The following is a 22,855-nucleotide window of genomic DNA, read 5'->3' as shown; positions in this document are numbered from 1 at the left end:
TTCACTGAGAACATGCAAAGCCTTCTTTGAATAGTGGCTGTGACAAGCGAGCAATCTCCTGCATTCACAATAGAGCAGGGCAGCCACTCAGCACGGGATCCGGAAGCTACTGAAGATCACCAGAGTAGTGGTGCCGACTACAGTGATTTCCAGCTTACACAGGGATCCCACAGGTAAGCTGTAAGTATGCTTATACCATACCTGTAGTAATAATAATTGGCTCTGCTCAGAACTACACTCTAACTGTGATAACCTATCAGTCAGTTTTTGACTATTTGTGAACTGTGGAGATGTGTTTCCTGGAGTGTGATTAAATCTGTGTGAGTTTACAATTTATGCTCTTTTTGATTTTGCCGTTGCTCTGGAGTTTCCTTTGTCATATGACCTTAAAGTACCTATTGAGTTATCCATAGCACTGTGTCAGAACTTTAATATTGGTTACCTTATTTAAAGTTAATCCCTTGTTTGCAACCGTTAAGAAGGGTCTTGATTGGTGGGATCATGGGCGTAAGCCTAGACCTTGAGGGCTATATCCTCTGAGCTGGAAAGGGAGCTGCTGATCTATGGAAGACCTAACCCATGATGTTTTCTGAGTGACAACAGAGCTGAGGATACTGAAGCTGAACTAGCACATTTAATGGTATTTTTCTACAGTCTCATACATGGTGCAGAGAAAACATAGGAACCCCCGCTTTGTTAGCATCCATCTAGGGACTGTTGGCTTTGAAGAAATAATACAACTTTGAGTATTGTGTTTGCTCCCATCTGTTCTACAAGTACTGATATAATTGTAAAATATATCCAAAGCAAAAACCATAGGTGTGCGCAGGGGGTGTGCTAGATGTGCCTGGGAACACCCTAATCACTCTGTGCGGTGCCTATTCATTGAGAAGATTTCCTGTAAACACAACAGGAAGTGTTAGGAAATCCCCCTCTCTAGTTCTTTCTTGATGACCATTTTAAAATTTTGTATTTCCCATCACCTCAACAGAGACAATGATAACCAGGACAAATAAAGGTAGTGAAATTCCCCAGCCATCCAAAAAAAAAAGGAAAACAGAGATTCCAACCCTCCTGTACCTTATCAAAAACTAATTTAAAAAGTTTTGACCTAGGATACACTTAAAAGAAAAAAAATCCAAGACAAGTTACAATGTATGCCAACCAAGGATCCTTTTGAATTTACAAGACCCCTCTTGTGTGCAGACAGAAGTTCTTACACCAGTGGCGGCTTGTGCATTATTAGCGTACGGGCGCCCCCCCCCCTCTCTCCTGCCACCCCCGTCTAGCACCAATAGATAGATTCATGAATTGCATGAATCTATCGCCGTCGCTGCCACCCCCTATTTAGGCGCCCGGCCCCTTTTCGGGCGCAGGGCGCCTGAATTGCAGCGGCGGGGGGTGTCTTTGAAGCACCTGATTAGAGCCATAGGTTCTAATAGGCGTCAAAAAAGGTGACTTGCGAGTGCCATGCTGGGCGCTCGCAGGTCACTCAGCTGTGTTAGAAAAGTGAGGTACTATTCACTTTCCTAACACTAAACCGCCTCTCTGCCAATCAGGTGCTCGGATCTGTTAACCGTCACCTGATTGGCTGAAACGACAGGCTCCGTCCAATCATAGCAGAGGACAGGAAGAGAGGACAGGAGAACACATCGAGGAGCTGTCCCACCGAGACAGTTAAGTACAGATGGCAGGCTGGCAGGGGGAACACTGGCAGCATTTGATATGGCACAGTGGCTGCGTTTGATGGGGCACAGTGCCTGTGTTTAACAAAAGGTCTTCATAAATAGATATTTACTGACTTACCTGTAATTAATGTCTCATGGCAGGGCTTTAACATTTTTCCTATTGCAGTGTAGGTGACCTTGCAGGTGTACTTCACGCGGTGATCCTCTTTAACCTTCGCCCTAAACGTCAAAGAGCTGGATGACTTGAGCACATTACCCTCGTGTGATACATCTCTGGTTTCTGTAGGTTCATATTTTGTGTCTTGTCTCTTTCCATCTTTATATATAACTTGTTTCTCTTTCAGCCAAGTAATCAGTAAAGGTTCCGGATCACATTTAGTGATATCACAAGTCATAGTCACCTCTTCCCCGTGTTTTAGATATTGCGGGGCCGTAATGTGAGCTGCGAAATAATCTAAAAAAGGAAGAAAAGAAACTTCTAAGATACAATGCACAATAAAGCAACGCCAGTTATCTGAAACTGTCTTATAAATATTCAAGAATTTCAGCCAAGAGCATATCATATTCTTCCACAGTGCTCAGGACCCTCTCATATTGGGGTTGATTACTAAAAGTAAATAGACTTTGCACTTTCCAAAGTGCAGTTGCACTCTGGGAAATCAGTTGCTCCAAATCTTAGTAAATGAGCAGAAGCTCTGCTGACTTCCATCATCCAATCATGTGCAAGCAAAAATTCTTTTTTTTTTTATTTTTCTTGCATGTGATTGGGTATTCTTTGCAAAGTAAAGCTTTACTTCATTTACTAAGCTCTGTAGTAACTGCACTTGCAAAATGCACAGTCTATTTGCCTTTAATAAATCAACCCCACTGTGTTTGTGACCAAAAACTGCACTGATGAATGTGTACAACAAATGAAGCTCCCAGTGCATTGCAGGAATTTAGCACTTAATTCCATAGTTAAGACTACGGGAGGAAATGATGTTCTCTGGAGGATAAAGTGACCATAACGGGGTCATTATACTCATTTTAAAGCTGAATTCTAGATAAGGATTGTATTGCATAATTACATTGATTCTGTATGGAGTATTATAAGTATGCATGTGCCAGACCTAGTGGCAGCCCGTAATGCAGGGCGCAGTGGCACCACCCCCCTATTCATGCGTCCGGCCCCTTAATCTACATGTGGGGAGCTGGATGCATGGATTCCAATGGGTTTTTTTTTTTTTTTTAGAAGCACCAGAGGCTCTAATAGGCTTCAAAAAAGGGTGGACTGTGGGTGCAGTGCACTTGTGTGACAATAGCGAATGAGTATTTGCTTTTGTCTTCCTGATTCTCCTCCTGGCCAATCAGGGATCAGCTCCTGAGACCTGATTGGCCAGGGAGTCTTAGGACCCCCAATCGTGTCTCAGGACAATTCTTGTTCAGCCCAGAGGAGAAAGAAGAGGAGAATGGGCTGGCTTTTTATTCCCCCTGCCTCCTAAAGGTTAGTCTCTGCCGCAGTCCGGGGAGGGGGGGGTCCGGTGCTTGCCGTCTGCTGTTTATCTCCTGTGGGGGGGGGGGTGTTTGTGGCGATCGCCGCCTTCCCCCATCCGCCGTTTATCTCCCGCCTACGGGGTTTTTTTTTTTTTGCTGCGAATGTTCACTGTTCGTCTCCCACGGGGGGGAGGGGGTGGGGGGTTTGCTTGCAGTGATCATCTGTCCAGAGGGGGGAGGTGGCTGGTGTTAGTTTGCCATTTAGCACAAGTCACCACTGGTCAGACCTGAGGGACTGCTTTGGAAGTGGAGAATCACTGTAGCAATCACCCCACCACTACAGTGAATTCCAGGTTCTGTCCTCCAGGTTCAGTGGCAAGCAGGTCCTCTGCTGCATAGTGACCACATGGGATCGCTCACTCAGCATGGCTGCCATTCAGAGAATGCTTTGTATTTTTCTTAATGAATGCAAAGCGTCCTCTGTTTGGACGAGGTGGACAGGTGGGGTGGTGATATCACAAACTTCATCTCAAGGAACACATTGAATTAATTGAGAAAATGCAAACTGTTCTGTGAATGGTGCCCATGCCAAGCAGATGACCTCCTGTGTTCAGTAAGCAGCAGGAGCTCAGTGGGCTGAATAACTACAAGGAGCAATTGTAGTGAAAGTGAAAGAACTGTTATAGGGCGTACACACGGTCGGACTTTGTTCGGACATTCCGACAAAAAAATCCTAGGATTTTTTCCGACGGATGTTGGCTCAAACTTGTCTTGCATACACACGGTCACACAAAGTTGTTGGAAAATCCGATCGTTTTAAACGCGGTGACGTAAAACATGTACGTCGGGACTATAAACGGGGCAGTGGCCAATAGCTTTCATCTCTTTATTTAATCTGAGCATGCCTGGCACTTTGTCCGTCGGATTTGTGTACACACGATCGGAATTTCCGACAACGGATTTTGTTGTCGGAAAATTTTATCTCCTGCTCTCCAACTTTGTGTATCGGAAAATCCGATGGAAAATGTCCGATGGAGCCCACACACGGTCGGAATTTCCGACAACGCGCTCTGATCGGACATTTTCCATCTGAAAATCCAACCGTGTGTACGGGGCATTACACTTTGTGTTAGGAACTGCTAAAGACTGTTGCCATAGGAGACAGCATTCCTGCACATGCAGATGTGGAGTCTTGCTGGATGCCTTTCTCTGCATGGCTGTCCTCTTATTGAAGTATCGGAGTCTGCCAATTAATCTTGCAACTATCTAAGGGTTTCCTGGCCCTAACCATCTCTCCCTCAAAAAGTTTGTTAAGTAGAATAAACTTTCTTTTGCATTCAAGAAGTGTCTGGCGCTCAATAATTTTAACTACTCTGCACCCACCATGCCTCACAACCCACTACAGAAGGATGCCAGCTGTCTTTGGCCCTGGAGGTTCTCATTAGACCGAAGGAGGCCTGGGACCTTGCTACATAAGTTGAACTAGTAAATACTGCTGGATAAAACAAAAACTGTGTCTGTCTTCATTTCAGGCTGCAAAGGGAAAAAAAATTGATTTCAAATGGGGGGGGGGGGGGGAGTCTTTTGGTTTATTTGCAATTTCACTTTTACTTCCAAGCAGCCAAGGGTAAAAAAAATAGGGGGGAGTTGTCTTTGGGAAAAGAAGATACAGACCGTAAAAAAGGAAAATCTTGTCCTAATGTAAGTTCTAACCCTTCTTCCAAATGTGGAGTTGTTTTTCTATATGTCCCTATTGGGAGTGATTTCCTATCACTGAGTGTCCTAACATATACATGCATGCAATCTTTTTCAATTTTTTATACAGTTATATATCTCTGTAACTTACCTCCTTTGATGTTCAGTTCCTGGCGTTTAGTGAGAAGAGTTTTCAGAGAAGCGTGTTTTACTTCTATGACAAGTTCAGCCCCTTTATCTTTCCTTTTGTCCGGAGTTATACTTATAGAACAAAGACAATTAGAGGAAAAGAAAGAAAAATTTGGTTTTAAAGGTTGTATTCTTTCTTCCTGCCCAAGGAGCTCGATTCCTTCCCCTCTCTCTGGGTGATTTACATCATCATTATTCTGGTCTTGTGGTGTCGGGTATTTCCAGGAACCAATTTTTCGCCGTTGATAACCTCTCTCCAGATAGGCATTTATCTCAATGTTTCTTGGTTTAAAGCCTGACACCATCCAGGATAGATTGGTGCTCTTCCCATGAATAAGATTATCTATTCCAGCAATGTCCAAAATCTTCGGTGATACTACAGGAGGAAAAAATGAGAATTTAGTAAGAGCCTAAGTAAGAACTGTAAGTCTAAAGCGCAAAAGCTATGACCATTGGTTCTGGGGGGTCTCAACTGCAGCCCATGATACCACCAAAGGGTCACATACATAATGTTCAATATATGTAATGCTGATGTAGTACCCTCTTGTGAACATAGTTGGGTAGTGTAGATAGAGACTTGTTAGAAGCCTGGGTGAGAGTCAGAGGGTTTAGTATAGGTCAGGCTGGAGGGTGCTGTAGGTCAGGAGAAGTTTCTAGAAGCTAGTGGGCAATGGCCAAAAGGTTCTGATCTGAATATTTATGGAAATCTGGCCAATCCCCAGGCAGGAGACCTGGCAGGATGGCTAAACCAGCCCATACATTTCGAGGAGTCTGGTCAGCAGGGGAGTCGGGTGGAAGATGGAGTGTTGAAGTGCTGCTGTGTGTGTCCTGGAAGGGGAGAAGTGGAGTTCTGCCTCTAGGCTGGAGGCTGAAAGACAGAAGAAAGCTGAAGGAGGAACGCCACCACCCTGCAGCCCACCAGGGAAAGACAACCTGTGAGCCAGGAAAGGAACTAGCTCAGCGAAAGGCCTGAAAGCAGTTTCACCTTCAGCTGCAGGACAAGGACAGTGTGAATACCTCTGCACCCCCAGGGCCCACAAGGGAGTGGGCTGCTACGTGCCGTGCCCAACCAGTTCTCTCTGGGAAATTTCTTCAAGCCTGTTCTGGAATCCCTTGCTTTGGGATACGCTTCAAGGCAGCCAGGTGGGCTGGAAGTTTCTAGCTGGGGTCTGAAGAGGTTCATTTAAAGGGGACCAAGTACTCCTTACAGAGACTGTGTTACTGAACTGTTGAGAGGCAGAAGCCACTCCAGAGGGAGTAGAAAGTCAAGGATCCATCTTTATGTATTTTTTTGTGCAGAACTAGGAACAGTTTGTTTCAAGTCGAGATGGGCATCCCATATACCCTATCCAAGTTGTTTACCCTCAATAAAACAACAAAAAACAAGCCCACAGACTGGTTACTGACTTTGGATGCAAGTTGGAAAATGCGTGTTGCCTGGCTATGCAGACTATAGGAGGACCCAAAACTCAACGGCTCCTAAGGGGGTAGCGCTACACTAGAAAGGACAGCCTGAGACTGCAAACATACCAGAAGAAATAATGGACAGAGACTATGGACATGCTACAGGTTAGGTTGGACACTAAAAAATGCTGCAGAAAGCAATAAGGCTAGGTGCATGTCACACAAAGTATATATAGTATATTACCCCTACCCCTTTATACTCCTGGGAATGGGACTGCTGGCATCAAAGAGCCAAATCACTACAGGATAGGTTCCATGGGGTCTTTACAGATCTCTCATCGAGAATGATGGGTTCCATGGGGTCAACTTTTCTTTTCTTGTTCTTTAGCACAATGTGCTTATGTTATTTGTCTTTTAGGGTTACAAGGGCATGTGTACTGTACATAGGCATAATCTTGCTTATAAATCATCAAAGATATATTAGAAGTAGATTTACAAATATGTATGAAAAACCCATTTCAGCATCAGAATGCATTTATCCAATGGTGATGTAAACAAGGTTACATCACCATTGGATGTGATGCAAATGTGCAGACCAGGGGTACTATCCATTGTATCTGCCAGCCAAGCCTATGTTTCTCAGGCAGCATGGTTTGGGTGATTCTAGATCTGTCTGTCTTTTCTTTATCTATTCATCCAACTGGAACTTTCTACATGACTCAGGCGATAAAAATAATGCAATGTTATGAATAGTCAAAGACAAAATTTCCAGCATACTGAAGAAACGTAGGGGTTTATGTATATAGTGTTCTCTGTAGTGGATGTCTGTGAATGGGCACCACAAATGTCTGTTATATTGTTTGTAATATGACTATCTCCTATAATCGTCATCCCTTTGTAGTGGCAATAATACAATATTTTTTTTTTATCTGAAGAGTTTCAGAAAAATATCACATTATGGCCACTAGACAGAGCTGACGATCATAGATGATAATTGCATTACAAACAATATGGCAAACATTTGTGGTGCCCGTGCGAATGCTTAGACAACTGCACAGTGACTGCTTTATACATAGGTGCCTAAAGCCTCGTACACACGATCGGATTGTTGGCCAACAAAACCGTGGACTTTTGTCCGAAGGGCGTTGGCCCAAACTTGTCTTGCATACACACGGCAAGGAATTGTCGGCCAACAAATAAAAACGTAGTGACTTTTCAGTTTGCGCTTTTCATTTCGCACTTTTCAGTTAGTTTCTGAACGGCCGTTCGTCAACCAGCCCTGTTGCGAAATCGGAGGAGATAACATGTTATTATTGGCCTTGGAGTTATTGCTTTGACCAAAGTCCAGTCCAGGAACAGGAGGAGGAGGATTTTTTGGAACAACAATTGGTTGCTTTATTAATCGTGACCAATTATGTCATATGCCTTTGCTGCGGGAGCTCCAGGAGAATAATCCGCATGATTTTCGGAATTATCTCCGGATGACGGACCCAGTGGCGGAACTACCGCCATAGCGACACACGCGGTCGCTATGGGGCCCGCAGCCGAGTTGGGGCCCGCATGAGTGGCATTGCCAGATGGGTGCGGGCCGCACCGGGTGACACCCTTGGGTAGCGTAGCGGCAGCCACACCACCAACACCGCTCGCTGTCCCTCAGCGGCACGGACCGAAGCCGCCTCTCCTCCTCTCTGTTTACATCCACAGAGGAGGAGGAGCCTGCACTCGAGCCTTGAGGGACACCGCTGTGTGTATCTGGAGTGGAGACTGTCAGCGCTGTTCCGAGGTATGTAAGGGGGTGTGTGTCTATACTGCTGGTGGGTCCCGCACTGAGGAGGGGGGGATGTCTGCAATGCTGGGGGGTGGTCTGCACTGGGGGGGTGTCTGTACTGCTGGGGGGGTCCTGCACTGAGGGGGGGTGTCTGTACTGCTGGGGGGGTCTGCACTGAGGGGGGGTGTCTGTACTGCTGGGGGGGTCTTCACTGAGGTGGGGGGTGTCTGTTCTGCTGGGGGGGTCTGCACTGAGGTGGGGGGTGTCTGTTCTGCTGGGGAGGGGGGTCTGCACTGAGGGGGGGTCTGTACTGAGGGGGGTGGTCTGCACTGGGGGGATGTCTGTACTGCTGGGGGGGTTGGGTCCTGCACTGAGGGGGGGTCTGTAATTCTCGGGGGGCCTGCACTAGGGGGGGTCTGTACTAAGGGGAGTATCTGTACTGAGGGGTGTCTGTACTGCTGGGGGGTCTGCACTGAGGTAGGGGGTGTCTGTACTGATGGGGGTATGCATGTATGTCTTTCAGGGGCTACATACTAAGGCTGGGGAAAAAATCGATTTTTTGGTTTTTTTTCACCAGGACCGACGCTGACACCACTCCGGTCCTGAGGAGCTGTGGGTAGGAGTTTTTGGGTGAGGCCGCGAGGCCGGACGCCGCGGACTAGGCCGAAGCCGCGGCCTCGCCTAAAAACTCCTGCCCGCAGCTCCTGTGGGGGAACAGCTCCTCAGGACCGGCGCGGTGTCCATCAAAAAAAAAAAAAAAAAAACTTGATTCGAATGGTGAATCGAGTTTTTTTTTTGGAGAAAATTGCCCAGCTCTACTGCATACAGTATACTGCATACTTTGTTGTTCAAAATTAATATGCGCTGTTGCCTGGGTACTGTGCCACATGGGTGTGGTAATCTGTTGTTCAATGGCATAGTTCATTTTTTTGGGGGGATGGGGGGGGCCCCATACAACATTTTGCTATGGGGCCCTGTGATTTCTAGTTACGCCCCTGGACGGACCCCTGCTTTCACCAAATCTTGGCATTGCTGACCCCCTATATTAAGAAGCAGGGCACATGCATGAGGCTTTTATTTTATTTTTTGGTTGAATAATAATGATTTGATTTGGTATATTTTCTATATTTTTGGATGCATAGAATGCACTTTTTGGTTAAGTTCTATTGGCAGATAGCATGTCTAATTTTATTTGTTTTCTTTTTTTAAGGCACAATAAAAAAATTGTGTAGAATAATACTTGGCTATGTGTTTTATGTCAAATGACAGTTTGGGAGTCGGCAGTTACATTTAAACAAACACAATGTAAAATTGACAAGGGACACCAACATAGTTGTATCTTTGATCTTAAAAACTACAGGATAATGGTGTTGTGGTAACTTGCACAAATAAAAAAAAAAACATATTATTATTCTTGATTGCCCAATTTAAAAAAAAAAGCATAATAATTTTATTCTTGATATAACTAGAAAAAAAAGCCTTTGAAAACTCGTTTGCAATAACTCCATCAGGATCCCCAGTAAAGCAGCTTCATTATTATCCCATTAAAGAAGAAGAGAATTGTGCGCTGCATTTGGAGATTTCATAATTTGCCGTGTCACAAATGTTAATTCTCCATTACGAACGCTAGATTACAAGACCGACCGCTTCCGGCTCGTCCTTGCTTCCGAACATGCGTGTTTGTACTTTGGACTTTTGTCCAACTGACTTGTGTACACACGATCGGAAAATCCGACAACAGACATTTTGTCCGTGGAGAATTTTAAAACCTGCCATCCAACATTTGTCCGAGGAAATTTTGCCAATGACCTGTCTTCACACAATTCCCATTGGAAAATCCGATCGTGTGTACGAGGCTTAAGTCTAAATTAAAAAGACTTTCAAAACTTGGAAGGACAATGCTACAAACTCTTTATAGGATTCAATAAAGACTGCTGGGTGCACACATGAGAGAAAACTTGACAGTAGGCTGTGCGGTGCTGAGGAGGCTACGCAGCTGAGATGTCGGTGGTATTTCAGGGCACTAAGTTATGTATACGGCATCTGGTTTTACAGGCTGGACTTGTTTCAGTATCAACAATGTAGTAACAGGGTCAAAGCTGAACTCAATCACTGGTTTCATCGCTTTATCATACAGTCACTGGACACTTTATTAGGTTCACCTGTTCAATTGCTCGGTTACACAAATTGCTAATCAGCCAATCGTAAGCCAGCAGCTCAATGCATTGAGGCATCTAGACATGGTGAAGATGACTTTTTCAAGTTCAAACTGAGCATCAAGATGGGGAAGAAAGGGGATATAAGTGACTTTGAACGTGGTATGGTTGTTGGTGCCAGACGGGCTTTTCTGAGTATTTCAACAACTGCTGATCTACTGGGATTTTCACACACAACCATCTCTCTGGTTTGAGGATGAGGATGAGAGAGCCACCTTGCAGCCGTCATATTACTATACACGGGATGGGAAGTGGTTAAATGCATACATATGTACTGTCCCTCAGGGACGTGCAGCGAGGTGAGTGGCTGGTGAGGCACTCGCTAGTATCAGAGCCAGATACAAACAGGTTACATTCGCCGCGATCGTTAGAGTGAGAACAATAATTCTAGCACTAGACCTCCTCTGTAACTCTAAACATGTAATCTGTAAAAAAATGTACAGCGTCACCTATGGAGATTTTTAAGTACTGAAGTTTGGAACCATTCCACAAGTGTGCGCAATTTTAAAGAGTGACATGTTAGGTATCTATTTACTCAGGGTAAGATCATATTTCACATTATCCAACAAAAGTTGGGCTAACTTTAGTGTGTTTTTTTTTTTATGAAACTTTCTTTCCAAAAATAATGCGTTTGAAAAATTGCTGAGTAAATACAGTGCAATATAAAAAGTTGCAATGACCACCATTTTATCCCCTAGGACAAGGGTGTCCAAAATTTTTTCAAAGAGGGCCAGATTTGATGAAGTGAACGTGCGTGACATTGTTTGAACCATTAAAATTCAGTCTAAATGTGTTCGTCTGAGCACTACTACATTGCCCAACAAGAATTCTCTTGCCTTTGTGGCTGTGTGTGGTGAAGAGTCTAATGCTGCATACACATGATCGGATTTTCCAACGGGAAATGTTAGATGTGAGGTTGTTGGCGGACAATCCTACCGTGTATATGCTCCATTGGACATTTGTTGTCAGACTTTCCGCCAACAAATGTTGGCTAGCAGGTTCTCAAATTTTCCGCAGACAAGTTGGAAGGCTGGCTGCGGGCCAGCCTGGATTTGTGGGAGGAGTCCGGGGCTATATAGCCCTCCTCCACGGCCGGAGTCATGTCGGCTCGAGTTCCGGGCTAGTCAACGTCATTTCTGGTGGATTCAGTTCCGGATTTTCTTTCAGGGCATCTCCGTGCACCGCGGCACCTTGTGGATTCAGTCTGGTCTGGTGGGCGGAAGGTAGGTGGGGGGCTCTTTAATGGCTCGGGGGTGTCGGGGCAATGTTGCATGATCGTTTGCCACGGTCGGTTGGCTGGCCGAGGAAGGGGGAGGGACGGTCTGTACATCCACAGCGGGCGGTGGGGCATAGCTGGGCGGTCGGAGGGGTATGTTGCTGGGCGTTCATGATCGCAAGATGGAGGTGCAGGTGTAAAGCGGGCAAGGTTGTGCTGGGTGGCGGCAGAGCTGGGCAGAGCTGGGCAGAGCTGGGGGGGTCATCAGAACGGCCAGTAGGAGCCTGTGCTCAGGGGGTTGGGGCACCCTTCTCTATGTGTCTGGCACCTGGCTTACTGGGGGTTCGGACGAGGCATGGAGGGGTGGGGCAGGGGGGACACACAGCAGGGATCGCTCTCTGTCACAGTGTTCTGTGTGTGGGTCTGCAGGCATGGGCAGGCTCCGCTCAGGGGTACAGTCCAGCGCTACTCTCTCCTTCTGGGCCACGCACTGCTCGGAGGGGGGGGGGGGGGGGTTGCCACGGTATGTGTGGGTGCATGTGTGGGTTTCCTTGGTTTTGACATGTCATCTCTCGTGTTTATTTTCAGGTTCTGTTCCTGTACAGGTGTTTTGTTCACAGGGATCCTTGCGTTTCTCAGAAAGCATCAGGTGTGTTCAGGGTTTGGTAGGGGTAAAAAAGGGGAGGGGGGGGTCAGAGCATTCGACTTGTCAGGGGTTTTGATTGGACACATTCCTTTTGCAAAGTAAGTGGTTTAGTTTGGTTTTTCTCTGTCATTTTTCTGTTTAGGTGCATCACCTTGCGGGTGATTCGTTCGTGTTGGCCCAGCTTTTACGCTAAACCGGCAGGTGTGTGTTTGGCATTTTTGGGTCACAGGTTTAGTCAGGATCTATCACGACTTTAGATCCTTATGGGCCAGAATTCACTTGTACGTGTCAATACAGGTTCTTGGCTGACATTCATACATCATACGTTGCACTTTCACTTCCTACTCTCATTTCTGTACCCACCACTCTGTGTGGGTATTCGTAGCCCTTGGTGTTCGTTGTTAATTGCCTGTCTTGGTGCCAGAGGTTGCTCGGGCTCACTCAGTACATACATGTAGAGTGGTTGCGCATCAGGTTTCATTCACACGCTGTTTGGCACATTACTGCACCCACGTTTCTTTAGGTCTGATCATCGGGGGGGAGGGTTAGATGGTCGGTACGTATCTTTTCTCAAAGTGTTTCTTGTTGTTTTCCGTCTTAGATTCAACCATGTCACACGTGTCAGAAAGCGATGAGTTTGCGTTTATTCCTCCATCCCTTACTGGGGGTTTGGAGCACGGCAGCACCCCATCATTAAGGAGTTGGACTGTGCCCAGGCTCACGGTGGAGCTTCGCCGTAGGGGCATTTCTTTTCCAGCTACGGCCAGGAAGGCGGAACATTTTAGGTTATTGTTCCCTAGTTCTGTGCAGCCACTCCCTTCTACCAGTTTGAGTCAGGTGTCGGTGCACAATTCGCTTACGCAGATCCATGCTTTGTTGAATACACTTTCCACTTCCATGTCTCAGATGCAGGACAGAATTGAGGTGGTGGAAGCACATGCGGCCAGAGCTCAGGTGTCACCTGCACCCCTAGCTCCAGTCCTTCCCAGTGCTCCCACAGGTAATGTTGCTGTTTCCTTGCCTGTGGCAGCTCCATCGCCTTTAGCAACATTCCCGTCTGTATCGCCGGCTCATTTCATTCCTGCTAACTTAAAGAAAGACAATTTGGCTGAATTTGGCTTCCCTGCTGATAGCTTCACAAGATATCACGGAAAATAAGTCCTATGCTTGCAGTGAAATGTCGGTTGTGCCGAAGACCAAAGATCCCAGGCTCAACCGCAACCTTAGTGTGGCGGAATTCCTGCTCGCATTCTGCATCTTCCATGATATCATTTGTGCGGTCAGTCCAGACAGGAGGGTGGAGTTAGATTTGTATCTGCACAAAGTGGTGGATCTGGCGCACAAGTGCGGAGGGTGTATTTTTTACGATTATCACCAGTCTTTCTCGGCCAAAGTGGCGGCCACTTGGGCTCAGTTCCAGGTGGTCATGTGTTGGAGCAATGTCGATATGGAACTTTTCTGTAGGCACTTTGCCAACCAGAAGTCCCTGGTATGCAGCACCTGCCAGTCCTCTGCGCATACCTCTGGTTGGTGTACGGTTTTTGAGGCCCTGGGTCCATCAGGGGTTAGTAAGCAGGGGGCCGGTGTGTCCTCCAATGGACCTTCCAGGCACGTGGACAAGTTGGGTAGGACCATCCATTTCTTACGCAAATCGCAGGTATGCAACAATTTTAACCATTCTGGCTGCAATTATAATAAGTGTAGGCTCCTGCATGTGTGTTCCAATTGTTTTCGGGCTCATCCCAAGTCTTCCTGTTTGGTTAAACCCTATAGTTCAGCATGACTAAGCCGAGTTGATGTTTCCGCGTTAGGGGCTTATCTAGAGGGTCACCCATTCTCTGGTGTCAGGCAATTCCTGTTAGATGGTTTCACGTTTGGGTTCCACACAGGGTTGATCACGTTGCCTACCGAGACCTTTGAATGTAGGAATCTTTTGTCTGCAGACCACCATGCTTCGCTAGTAGACGAATTGTTGGCAATAGAGGTGGCTAAAGGGTTTGTAATTGGGCCATTCAAGTCATCACCTTTCGGTATGTGGAGGGTCAGCCCTATTGGGGTTGTGTGTGGTAAATTTTCTAATAAACATTGTCTCATTTATGATTTGTCCGCACCTCATTTTTTGCACGTTCCGAGTCTTAATTCACTGATCCCCTCTGAGGAATTTTCATTGAAATATTCTTTAGTGGATTCAGGCATTCAGCTCATTCTTCAGTTGGGTAAGGGGGCTTGGTTGTCCAAAGCTGACATTGCCGATGCATTCAAGTTATTGCCTATTAGTCCTGCGCTTTGGCACGGCTTCATATGGCGGGGTCATTACTACTTTGCCACCAAATTAACCTTTGGGTCAAAGAGCAGTCCCTGTTTGTTTGACATTTTCTCCCAGGCTCTCCATTGGATCTTGGGTCACTGCAAAGGTTGTCTTGGGGTGGTACACTACCTTGACGATTTTTTGCTTGTCGAGGAGTCTGGCCGGCCACCAAGGGATTTGCAGTGTCTCACAGATCTGTTTGCCGAATTGAATGTGCCACTGGTGGTTCACAAGGTGGAAGGTCCTGCCAATATCAGTTTTTTTAGGTATCATGTTGGATTTTGATCGTATGATTGCAAGTTTACCCAAGGAGAAGTTGGACAGAATTCGTCTGACAATCCACGCACTCGTCCGGTCCCCAGTCTGCTCAAAGAGGGAGTTGCAGTCACTCTTGGGCATGCTAAATCATGCGATGAGGACGATCATTCCACAAAGTAGGGCATTTGTCTCCAGATTGTTGGCCCTTTTTCCCCTTTTTCAGGATGTTGACGCATGTGTCAGCTTGCAAGCAGACGCACGCGCTGACTTGGTCATGTGGAACCAGTTCCTGCGGGACTGGAATGGCATTTCGTTGCTCATTCCTCAGCCTTCCAGCACATCGCCCAGGGTGTTCACTGATGCAGCCGCGTCAGGGGGGGTTTGCGGCCATGTGTGGGGTTGAATGGCTGGCTAGCCATTGGGCCAGGGAAGTTTTCCTTTTGCCTAAATTTGCGCAGACTTCAGCATTATTTGAAGTCTACCCAATTGTGGCGGCAGCTGTCACTTGGGGGCCAGTCTGGGCAGGAAGTTCAGTCATTTTTTTCACGGACAATCTGGCCACTGCCAACATTATCAACAAAGGCAGGTCAGGGTCCCTGGTCATCATGTCTTTCTTGCGCAGGTTGACTTGGTTAGGTTTGACTCACAGGTTCCATTTCCAGGGGGAATTTATCAGTGGGAATTTCAATTGGGCGGCCGATGCATTGTCTCGTTTCAAATTTGATTGTTTTTTCTTGGAGCACCCGGAAGCAGAGCGGGTGGGCAAGTCGGTTCCTCCATTTTTCCTGCTCACCATGGACTGACAAGGTTCTGGACGTAGGCGATTGGTTTGGCCAACGTATCTTTATCCAGCAACACGTTCAAAGCGTACTCCACGGGTTGGATGAAATTTCAGAAATTTTTGAGGCTTCATCCTTCTAGCTGTCCGTGGGACATCAAATCTGTAATGGAATTTGCGGCCTATTGCCACAGTGAGTTGGCTTTGTCTGCTAGTACCATCAGGTTTTATCTTTCAGGTGTACAGCATTTCAAGACCCTCCAAGACCCTTCTAGTCCGTCCACTTTTGCTGCTCACCCTCTCAAGGCCTTGTTAAGGGGTATTCTGAAGTCACAGGGTCAAGCGCAGGCTTCCAGACTGCCTATTACCGGTCAGATGGTCCGGGATATTTCGGATTTGCTGTCATCATCCCCTTTTGGTATAGGTCCCAGTCTGGTGCTTAAGGCAGCTGTGTACTTAAGTTTCTTTGGCTTCCTCAGACCAGGGGAGGTTTCGCGGGTCAATCATCAGGCACCTTTCCTGTCCAAGGGCAGTCTCAGCAGGAGCCTGGACCATTTCGCCCTGCAGCTTAACAATAACAAAACTAGATAGGTGGGTCAGGGTTACGTGGTCAAGTTCTACAGTACCAACAGCAGGTGGTGTCCGCTCAAGGTACTTGACTCACTTTCTAGTTTTCTGGCCACTTCACCGCCGGACAGCCCTTTGTTGCCATTTCCCTCAGATCCTCTAACTTCCAAACAGTTCATGACACATGTTAGGATCCTGATTGCAAAATTAGGCTTGAATCCAAAACTATTTTCTGGCCATTCTTTTAGGATCGGGGCGGCATCTGCCGCTTCTAAACAGGAGGTGCCTCCTTTCATCATTAAGCATATGGGACGATGGAGGTCCTCCTGTTTTATCAGGTACATTCCTGAACCGCATTCGGAGGTCATTATGGCATTCGCCTCTTTGTTGGATTGATCTTTGTTATCTCATTTCCATTAAACTTTCTGTTTTCACACCTACTCATGTGTCTTTTGCCCTCTTTTCAGGTATACCGACCAATCAGGCCAAGGCACACCACAGGTCTTGGTAAGTTATTGTCTGTCTAGGAGGACTCTGACTACATTTCGGTAGGCTGGCCGCAGGCCGGGGCTATATAGCCCTCCTCCACGGCCGGGGTCAGCGTCGGCTCGAGTTCTGGGCTCCCACCCTCCCGGTTCCCACACTCATTTCAGTCATACTTGTTCAGTTATACTCACATAGTTTCATCCATACAGGGTATGCCCTCTTTTCAGGTATACCGACCAATCAGGCCAAGGCACACCGCAGGTCTTGATAAGTTAGTATTGTCGGTCTAGGAGGACTCTGACTACAAATGTGTGTACAAGTCTGTAGGACAAAAGTCCAAAGTACAAATACGCATGCTTGGAAGCAGAAGCGGTCTTGTAAATTAGCAATCGTAATGGAGAATTAACATTCGTGACGCGGCAAATTATGAAATCTGGAAATGCAGCGCACAATTCTCTTCTTCTTTAATGGGATAATAATGAAGCTGCTTTGCTGGTGATACTGATGGAGTTTTTGCAAACAAATTTTCAAAGGCTTTTTTTTTCTAGTGATATCAAGAATAATAATATGTTTTTTTTTTTATTTGTGCAAGTTACCACAACACTATTATCCCGTAGTTTTTAATCTCAAAGATACAAATATGTTGGTGTCCCTTGTTAATTGTACATTGTATTTTTTAAAATGTAACTTCCTACTCCCAAACTGTCATTTGAAGTAAAACACATAGACAAGTATTATTCTACACAATTTTTTTTATTGTGCATTAAAAAAATAAAAATAAAATTAGACATGCTATCTGCCAATAGAACTTAACCAAAAAGTGCATTCTGTGCATCCAAAAATATAGAAAAATGTACCAAATCAAATCATTATTATTCAACCAAAAAAATAAGGTAAAAGCAATAACTCCAAGGCCAATAATAAATAACACGTTATCTCCTCTGATTCTGCAACATGTCTGTTTGACGAACGGCCGTTCAGAAACTAAATGAAAAGCGATAAAGAAAAGCGCAAATCAACACTCACCAAACTTCTACTAACACGAAATTAGCAGAAGGAGCCCAAAGGGTGGCGCTAAAGTGCTGAAAAACCACGTGGTACATCACTACGTTCGTAATTGTTGGCCAACATTTGTGTCACCATGTGTATGCAAGACAAGTTTGAGACAACACCCTTCGGACAAAATTCCACAGTTTTTGTCGGAAAGTCCGATCGTGTGTACGAGGCTTAAGGATGAGCTTAAGCGTGTTATTTGGATATACCATATTTATCGGCGTATAACACGCACCTTCACTGTGAAGCAAAATAAGGGTCAGTGTCCATCAATGCAGCCTAATCAGTGCCCATCTGCAGCCTCACCATCGCCATGAATGTAGCACCCCCACCATTGCCATGAACGCAGCACCCCCACCATTTCCATGAATGCACCCCCCCACCATTGCCGTGAATGCAGCCCCCCTTCCATTGCCATGAATGTAGCACACCCACCTTTGCCATTAATGCAGCCCCCCCATCATTGCCATGAATGCAGCCCCCCCACCATTGCCTTGAATGCAGCACCCCCATTTCCATGACTGCAGCACCCCCACTATTGTCATGAACGCAGCACCCCCACCATTGCCATGAACGCAGCCCCCCCTACCATTGCCATGAATGCAGCCCCCCTTCCATTGCCATGAATGCAGCACACCCACCATTGCCATGAATGCAGCCCCACTATTGCCATGCATGCAGCACCCCCATTGCCATGAATGAAGCCCCCCCACCATTGCCATGAATGCAGACTCACCATTGCCATCAGTGCAGCCTGATCGAAGCCCATCTGCAGCCTTGGAGAGGACAGGGAGGGGGCGGGACAAGCGCCAACAGATTACATACAGGAGAAACTCCTGTTTTCTCAGTGGCCTATTTTATACAAAGTCCCACCTCTTATGATGGACAGAACAGTCATCCAATGGCAGCGCAGGAGACGGGACTACCCATTACAGAGGCCGCTGAGTAAACAGGAAATACTCCTGTATGTACGGCCCTCGTCCCGTCCCCTCCCTGTCCCCTCCGAGGCAGCCAAAATATATATCTTTTGTGGCCCTGGCGCTCGGAGATTCATTGGGGGCCACAAAAGATATATATGTCCAAATTACCAGGCGGGCCGTTTGAAACCGGAATGCAGGCCGGACTTTGGACATGCCTGCCCTAGGGTGTCTGCTAAAACAATATATATATATATATATATATATATATATATATATATATATATATATTTATAATGTTTGGGGTTCTGAGTAATTTTCTAGCAAAAAAAATTATGATTTTTACATGTGGGAGAGAAGTGTCAGAATTGGCCTGGGTGGTAAGGGGTTATTTACCACAAGTAATATACAAATAATTATTATATATTGTTTTTAAGGTAATTTACTATAATTTCAAAAATTGTACTCATACAGGTGGCTTAACGGACAAATTACTGAAGTTTGAAGTTATAACTTCCAACCAGTAATTTCACAGTAAATAAATAAATAATAAATTATTAAATTATAAAATATAGCATAATAATATATGATTTAGCTTGAATATAACAGTACCTTTTCAGCAGGCAGCAGATTCCCATTCTCCCTCTTAACTGTGTGTGAAAAACATGGGATTGTGGGTAAATCTTATACACATAAACCCATGTTTTTTTTTGTAGTTAAGAGACCTGGGCTGGAAGGGAGTATTTGTCTTTTAGATACACCTTCTTCTATGACACTGCAGTGAGAGGCGTGCCTCCAATGCAGCCTTTTTATTGGACAGCTTGGTACCATTGTACTTTACCATTGGTCCAAGACTCCAAGCTTTTCATTGAGCTCAGTGCCTCTGACAAGTTGTCAGAGGCACTGTGAGCTCATCCTCTCAGTCTGCTGCAGAGTGTGCCAGCTTGCATTTAAAGTGGCTGCTCGGTATGTAGCTTCTGACAGGCTGCGCAAGGAGCCGCGTATCTCCGGAGCCATTGATGATAGAAGCCACAAATTTTGACCAGTGTCCCTCGAAGTCGGTCGTTTTCTTCGTATTATTTTATTTTTTTATGTTCTGCCTCACCTGCCTACCCTGACTGCATGTCCCTGGGTTTGACCTAGAATCAGCCTCTTTCAACAGAGCCCAGACTCGGAGAAGGAAAAGCAGCAGTGGGAGCTAATTAGTTGTGCTGTATTACTCATGTGCTATTAAAGCGGACCTTTAGTCCTTTTTTTCAACTTTCCAGCTATTAAATCTTCTGCCCTTGTTGTTGTTTTAACTTTGGATAGTAAAACATTTTTTTCTGCCAGTAAATACCTTATATAGCCCACTTCCTGTTTCTTGTTTGCCAGTAAGGGTGGGGGTGAGTTATAAGAGGGCCAATGAGAGCTGCAGAGCTGGAGGTGTGCCTCTGTGTGTCTGTGTAAATCCAGGAAGTAAACAGGCAGCAGGTTCAGCTGCCCACAGTTCAAATGGTTGCAGCCAGACTCAGTGGAGGGAGATTTCTGCAGCATAATTGGTAAGTACAGAATCACAGTATATATAAAATAATAAGCAAAGTGGTTGGAGGGAAGCTTCAGAATGGCAAAGATGTTTTTATTACAAATTATGTGAGCAGACTGCAGTTCCTCTTTTAGAGCCCTTTCACACTGGGGCAGTGAGGGCGGTATTGGTAAAGTTTTAGCGGCGCTTCACCGCTGTCATAGCAGCACTTTAACCCCTCTAGAAGGGGTTAAAAAGGGGTTAAAAGGGCCCATGTAGTGCCGCTGCCGAAGTGCTTTGCAGGCACTTCGGCAGCGCTGCCAATGCATTCCAATGCTGTATACACCACTCGTAAACCACCCCAAAGATGCTGCTTGCAGGACTTTTTCTAATGTACCGCAGGCACACCGCCCCAGTGTGAAAGCTTGGGCTTTCACACTGGGACTGCAGATGAGACATTTTTCAGGCGCTATTTTTAGCACTAAATCGCCTGAAAAATGCCCCAGTGTGAAAGGGGTCTAAATTTTGGCCAATTTATGTAGGATATTCTATATCTATATACAGTTGTGCTCATAAGTTTACATACCCTGGCAGAATTTATAATTTCTTGGCCATTTTTCAGAGAATATGAATGATAACGCAAAAACATTTCTTTCACCCATGGTTAGTGTTTGGGTGAAGCCATCTATTATCAATGAACTGTGTTTACTCTTTTTAAATCATAATGGCAACAGAAACTACCCAAATGACCCTGATCAAAAGTTTACATACCCTGGTGATTTTGGCCTGATAACATGCACACAAGTTGACACAAAGGGGTTTGAATGGCTATTAAAGGTAACCATCCTCACCTGTGATCTGTTTGCTTGTAATAAGTGTGTGTGTATAAAAGGTCAATGAGTTTCTGGACTCCTGACAGACCCTTGCATCTTTCATCCAGTGCTGCACTGAGGTTTCTGAATTCTGAGTCATGGGGAAAGCAAACGAATTGTCAAAAGATCTGCAGGAAAAGGTAGTTGAACTGTATAAAACAGGAAAGGGATAAAAAGATATCCAAGGAATTGAGAATGCCAATCAGCAGTGTTCAAACTCTAATCAAGAAGTGGAAAATGAGGGGTTCTGTTGAAACCAAACCATGGTCAGGTAGACCAACTAAAATTTCAGCCACAACTGCCAGGAAAATTGTTTGGGATGCAAAGAAAAACCCACCAATAACTTCAGATGAAATACAGGACTCTCTGAAAACATGTGGTGAGGCTGTTTCAAGATGCACAATAAGGAGGCACTTGAAGAAAGATGGGCTGCATGGTCGAGTCGCCAGAAGAAAGCCATTACTATGCAAATACCACAAAGTATCCCCCTTACAATACGCCAAACAGCACAGAGACAAGCCTCAAACCTTCTTGCACAAAGTCATTTGGAGAGATGAGACCAAAATTTAGCTTTTTGGCCACAACCCTAAACACTACATTTGGAGAGGAGTCAACAAGGCCTATGATGAAAGGTACGGAGGTGGATCGCTGATGTTTTGGGGATGTGTGACCTACAAAGGCACAGGAAATTTGGTCAAAATTGTTGGCAAGATGAATGCAGTATGTTATCAAAAAATACTGGAGGAACATTTGCATTCATCAGCCAGGAAGCTGCGCATGGGACGTACTTGGACATTCCAACATGACAATGATCCAAAACACAAGGCCAAGTGGACCTGTCATTGGCTACAGCAGAATAAAGTGAAGGTTCTGGAGTGGCCATCACAGTCTCCTGACCTCAATATCATTGAGCCACTCTTTTTGCCAAGAGGAATGGGCAGCTTTACCATCTGAGAAGATAAAGAGCCTCATCCACAAATACCACAAAAGATTTCAAGTTGTCATTGATGTTAAAGGGGCAATACGCGGTATTAAGAACTGGGGTATGTAAACTTTTGATCAGGGTCATTTCTGTTGTGATTATGATATAAAAAGAGTAAACACAGTTGATTGATAATAAATGGCTTCACCCAAACACTAACCATGAGTGAAAGAAATGTTTTTGTGTTATTATTCATATTCTCTGAAAAATGGCCAAGAAATCATACATTCTGCCAGGGTATGTAAACTTATGAGCACAACTGTACATACACACAGTTTTTTTTTTAATGTGAACATAGGTGTGGACTAGGCTTAACACAGCTGGCAGACAAGTTGCATTTTACATATCAAATTGGCCAAAGCAGTTACCTAAAGAAGATTGTAAAATGTAAATTTGTCTAGTAAGAGGAAGAAAACGTAAAGACAATGAATGCAAGATAACTGAACATCAAAAGGGATGGTAAGTAGTTATTGTTTATGGTAAATAACATTCTATTTCTTCAAATGATTACCTGTTCGTCTAATTAGTAGTAAAAAAATGCAAGTTGGAGAAATTTCAGGATGTTTTTTTATGACTGTAGCTGTCCACGGCCAAGAGGCATTATCTGTCACCCAGAAGGACAAAAGCAGATCAAAGGCCTAATAAAACTGGCCAATCGAATAGCTGGTCCTTGTTACCCATTAGGAACAATGTGTATATTAGGGAAGGTTCTTTTTGGCTAACTTGTGACAGGAGAAACTGGGTTCTCTGAAGGTGCTTGAGGCCTTGAGTGTTGCATGAATATTCCAGCTATCCTGTCATATACCTTGTCTGTATCTCTGTTGGCTGTTCTGAA

The 22,855-nt window shown here is 45.3% G+C and overlaps 1 protein-coding gene across 1 annotated transcript in view; it reads right to left on the bottom strand.

Moving 5' to 3' along the window:
- The window catches only part of LOC141111890 (uncharacterized), a 93,192-nt gene that overhangs the window by 5,739 nt on the left and 64,598 nt on the right, over positions 1-22,855 (bottom strand). The window contains exons 5-6 of the mRNA XM_073604101.1: positions 5,008-5,421; positions 1,807-2,142 (exon numbers count right to left, since the gene is read on the bottom strand). Of these exons, the coding sequence (XP_073460202.1) occupies positions 1,807-2,142; positions 5,008-5,421 (750 nt within the window). The remainder of the gene's footprint in view (positions 1-1,806; positions 2,143-5,007; positions 5,422-22,855) is intronic.

Source organism: Aquarana catesbeiana, linkage group LG11 (assembly GCF_042186555.1).
Source record: "Aquarana catesbeiana isolate 2022-GZ linkage group LG11, ASM4218655v1, whole genome shotgun sequence".
In the NCBI taxonomy this organism is placed as follows: Eukaryota; Metazoa; Chordata; class Amphibia; order Anura; family Ranidae; genus Aquarana; species Aquarana catesbeiana.
Note: the sequence above shows the minus strand (reverse complement) of the source record. Positions and strands in the feature narration are given on the sequence as shown.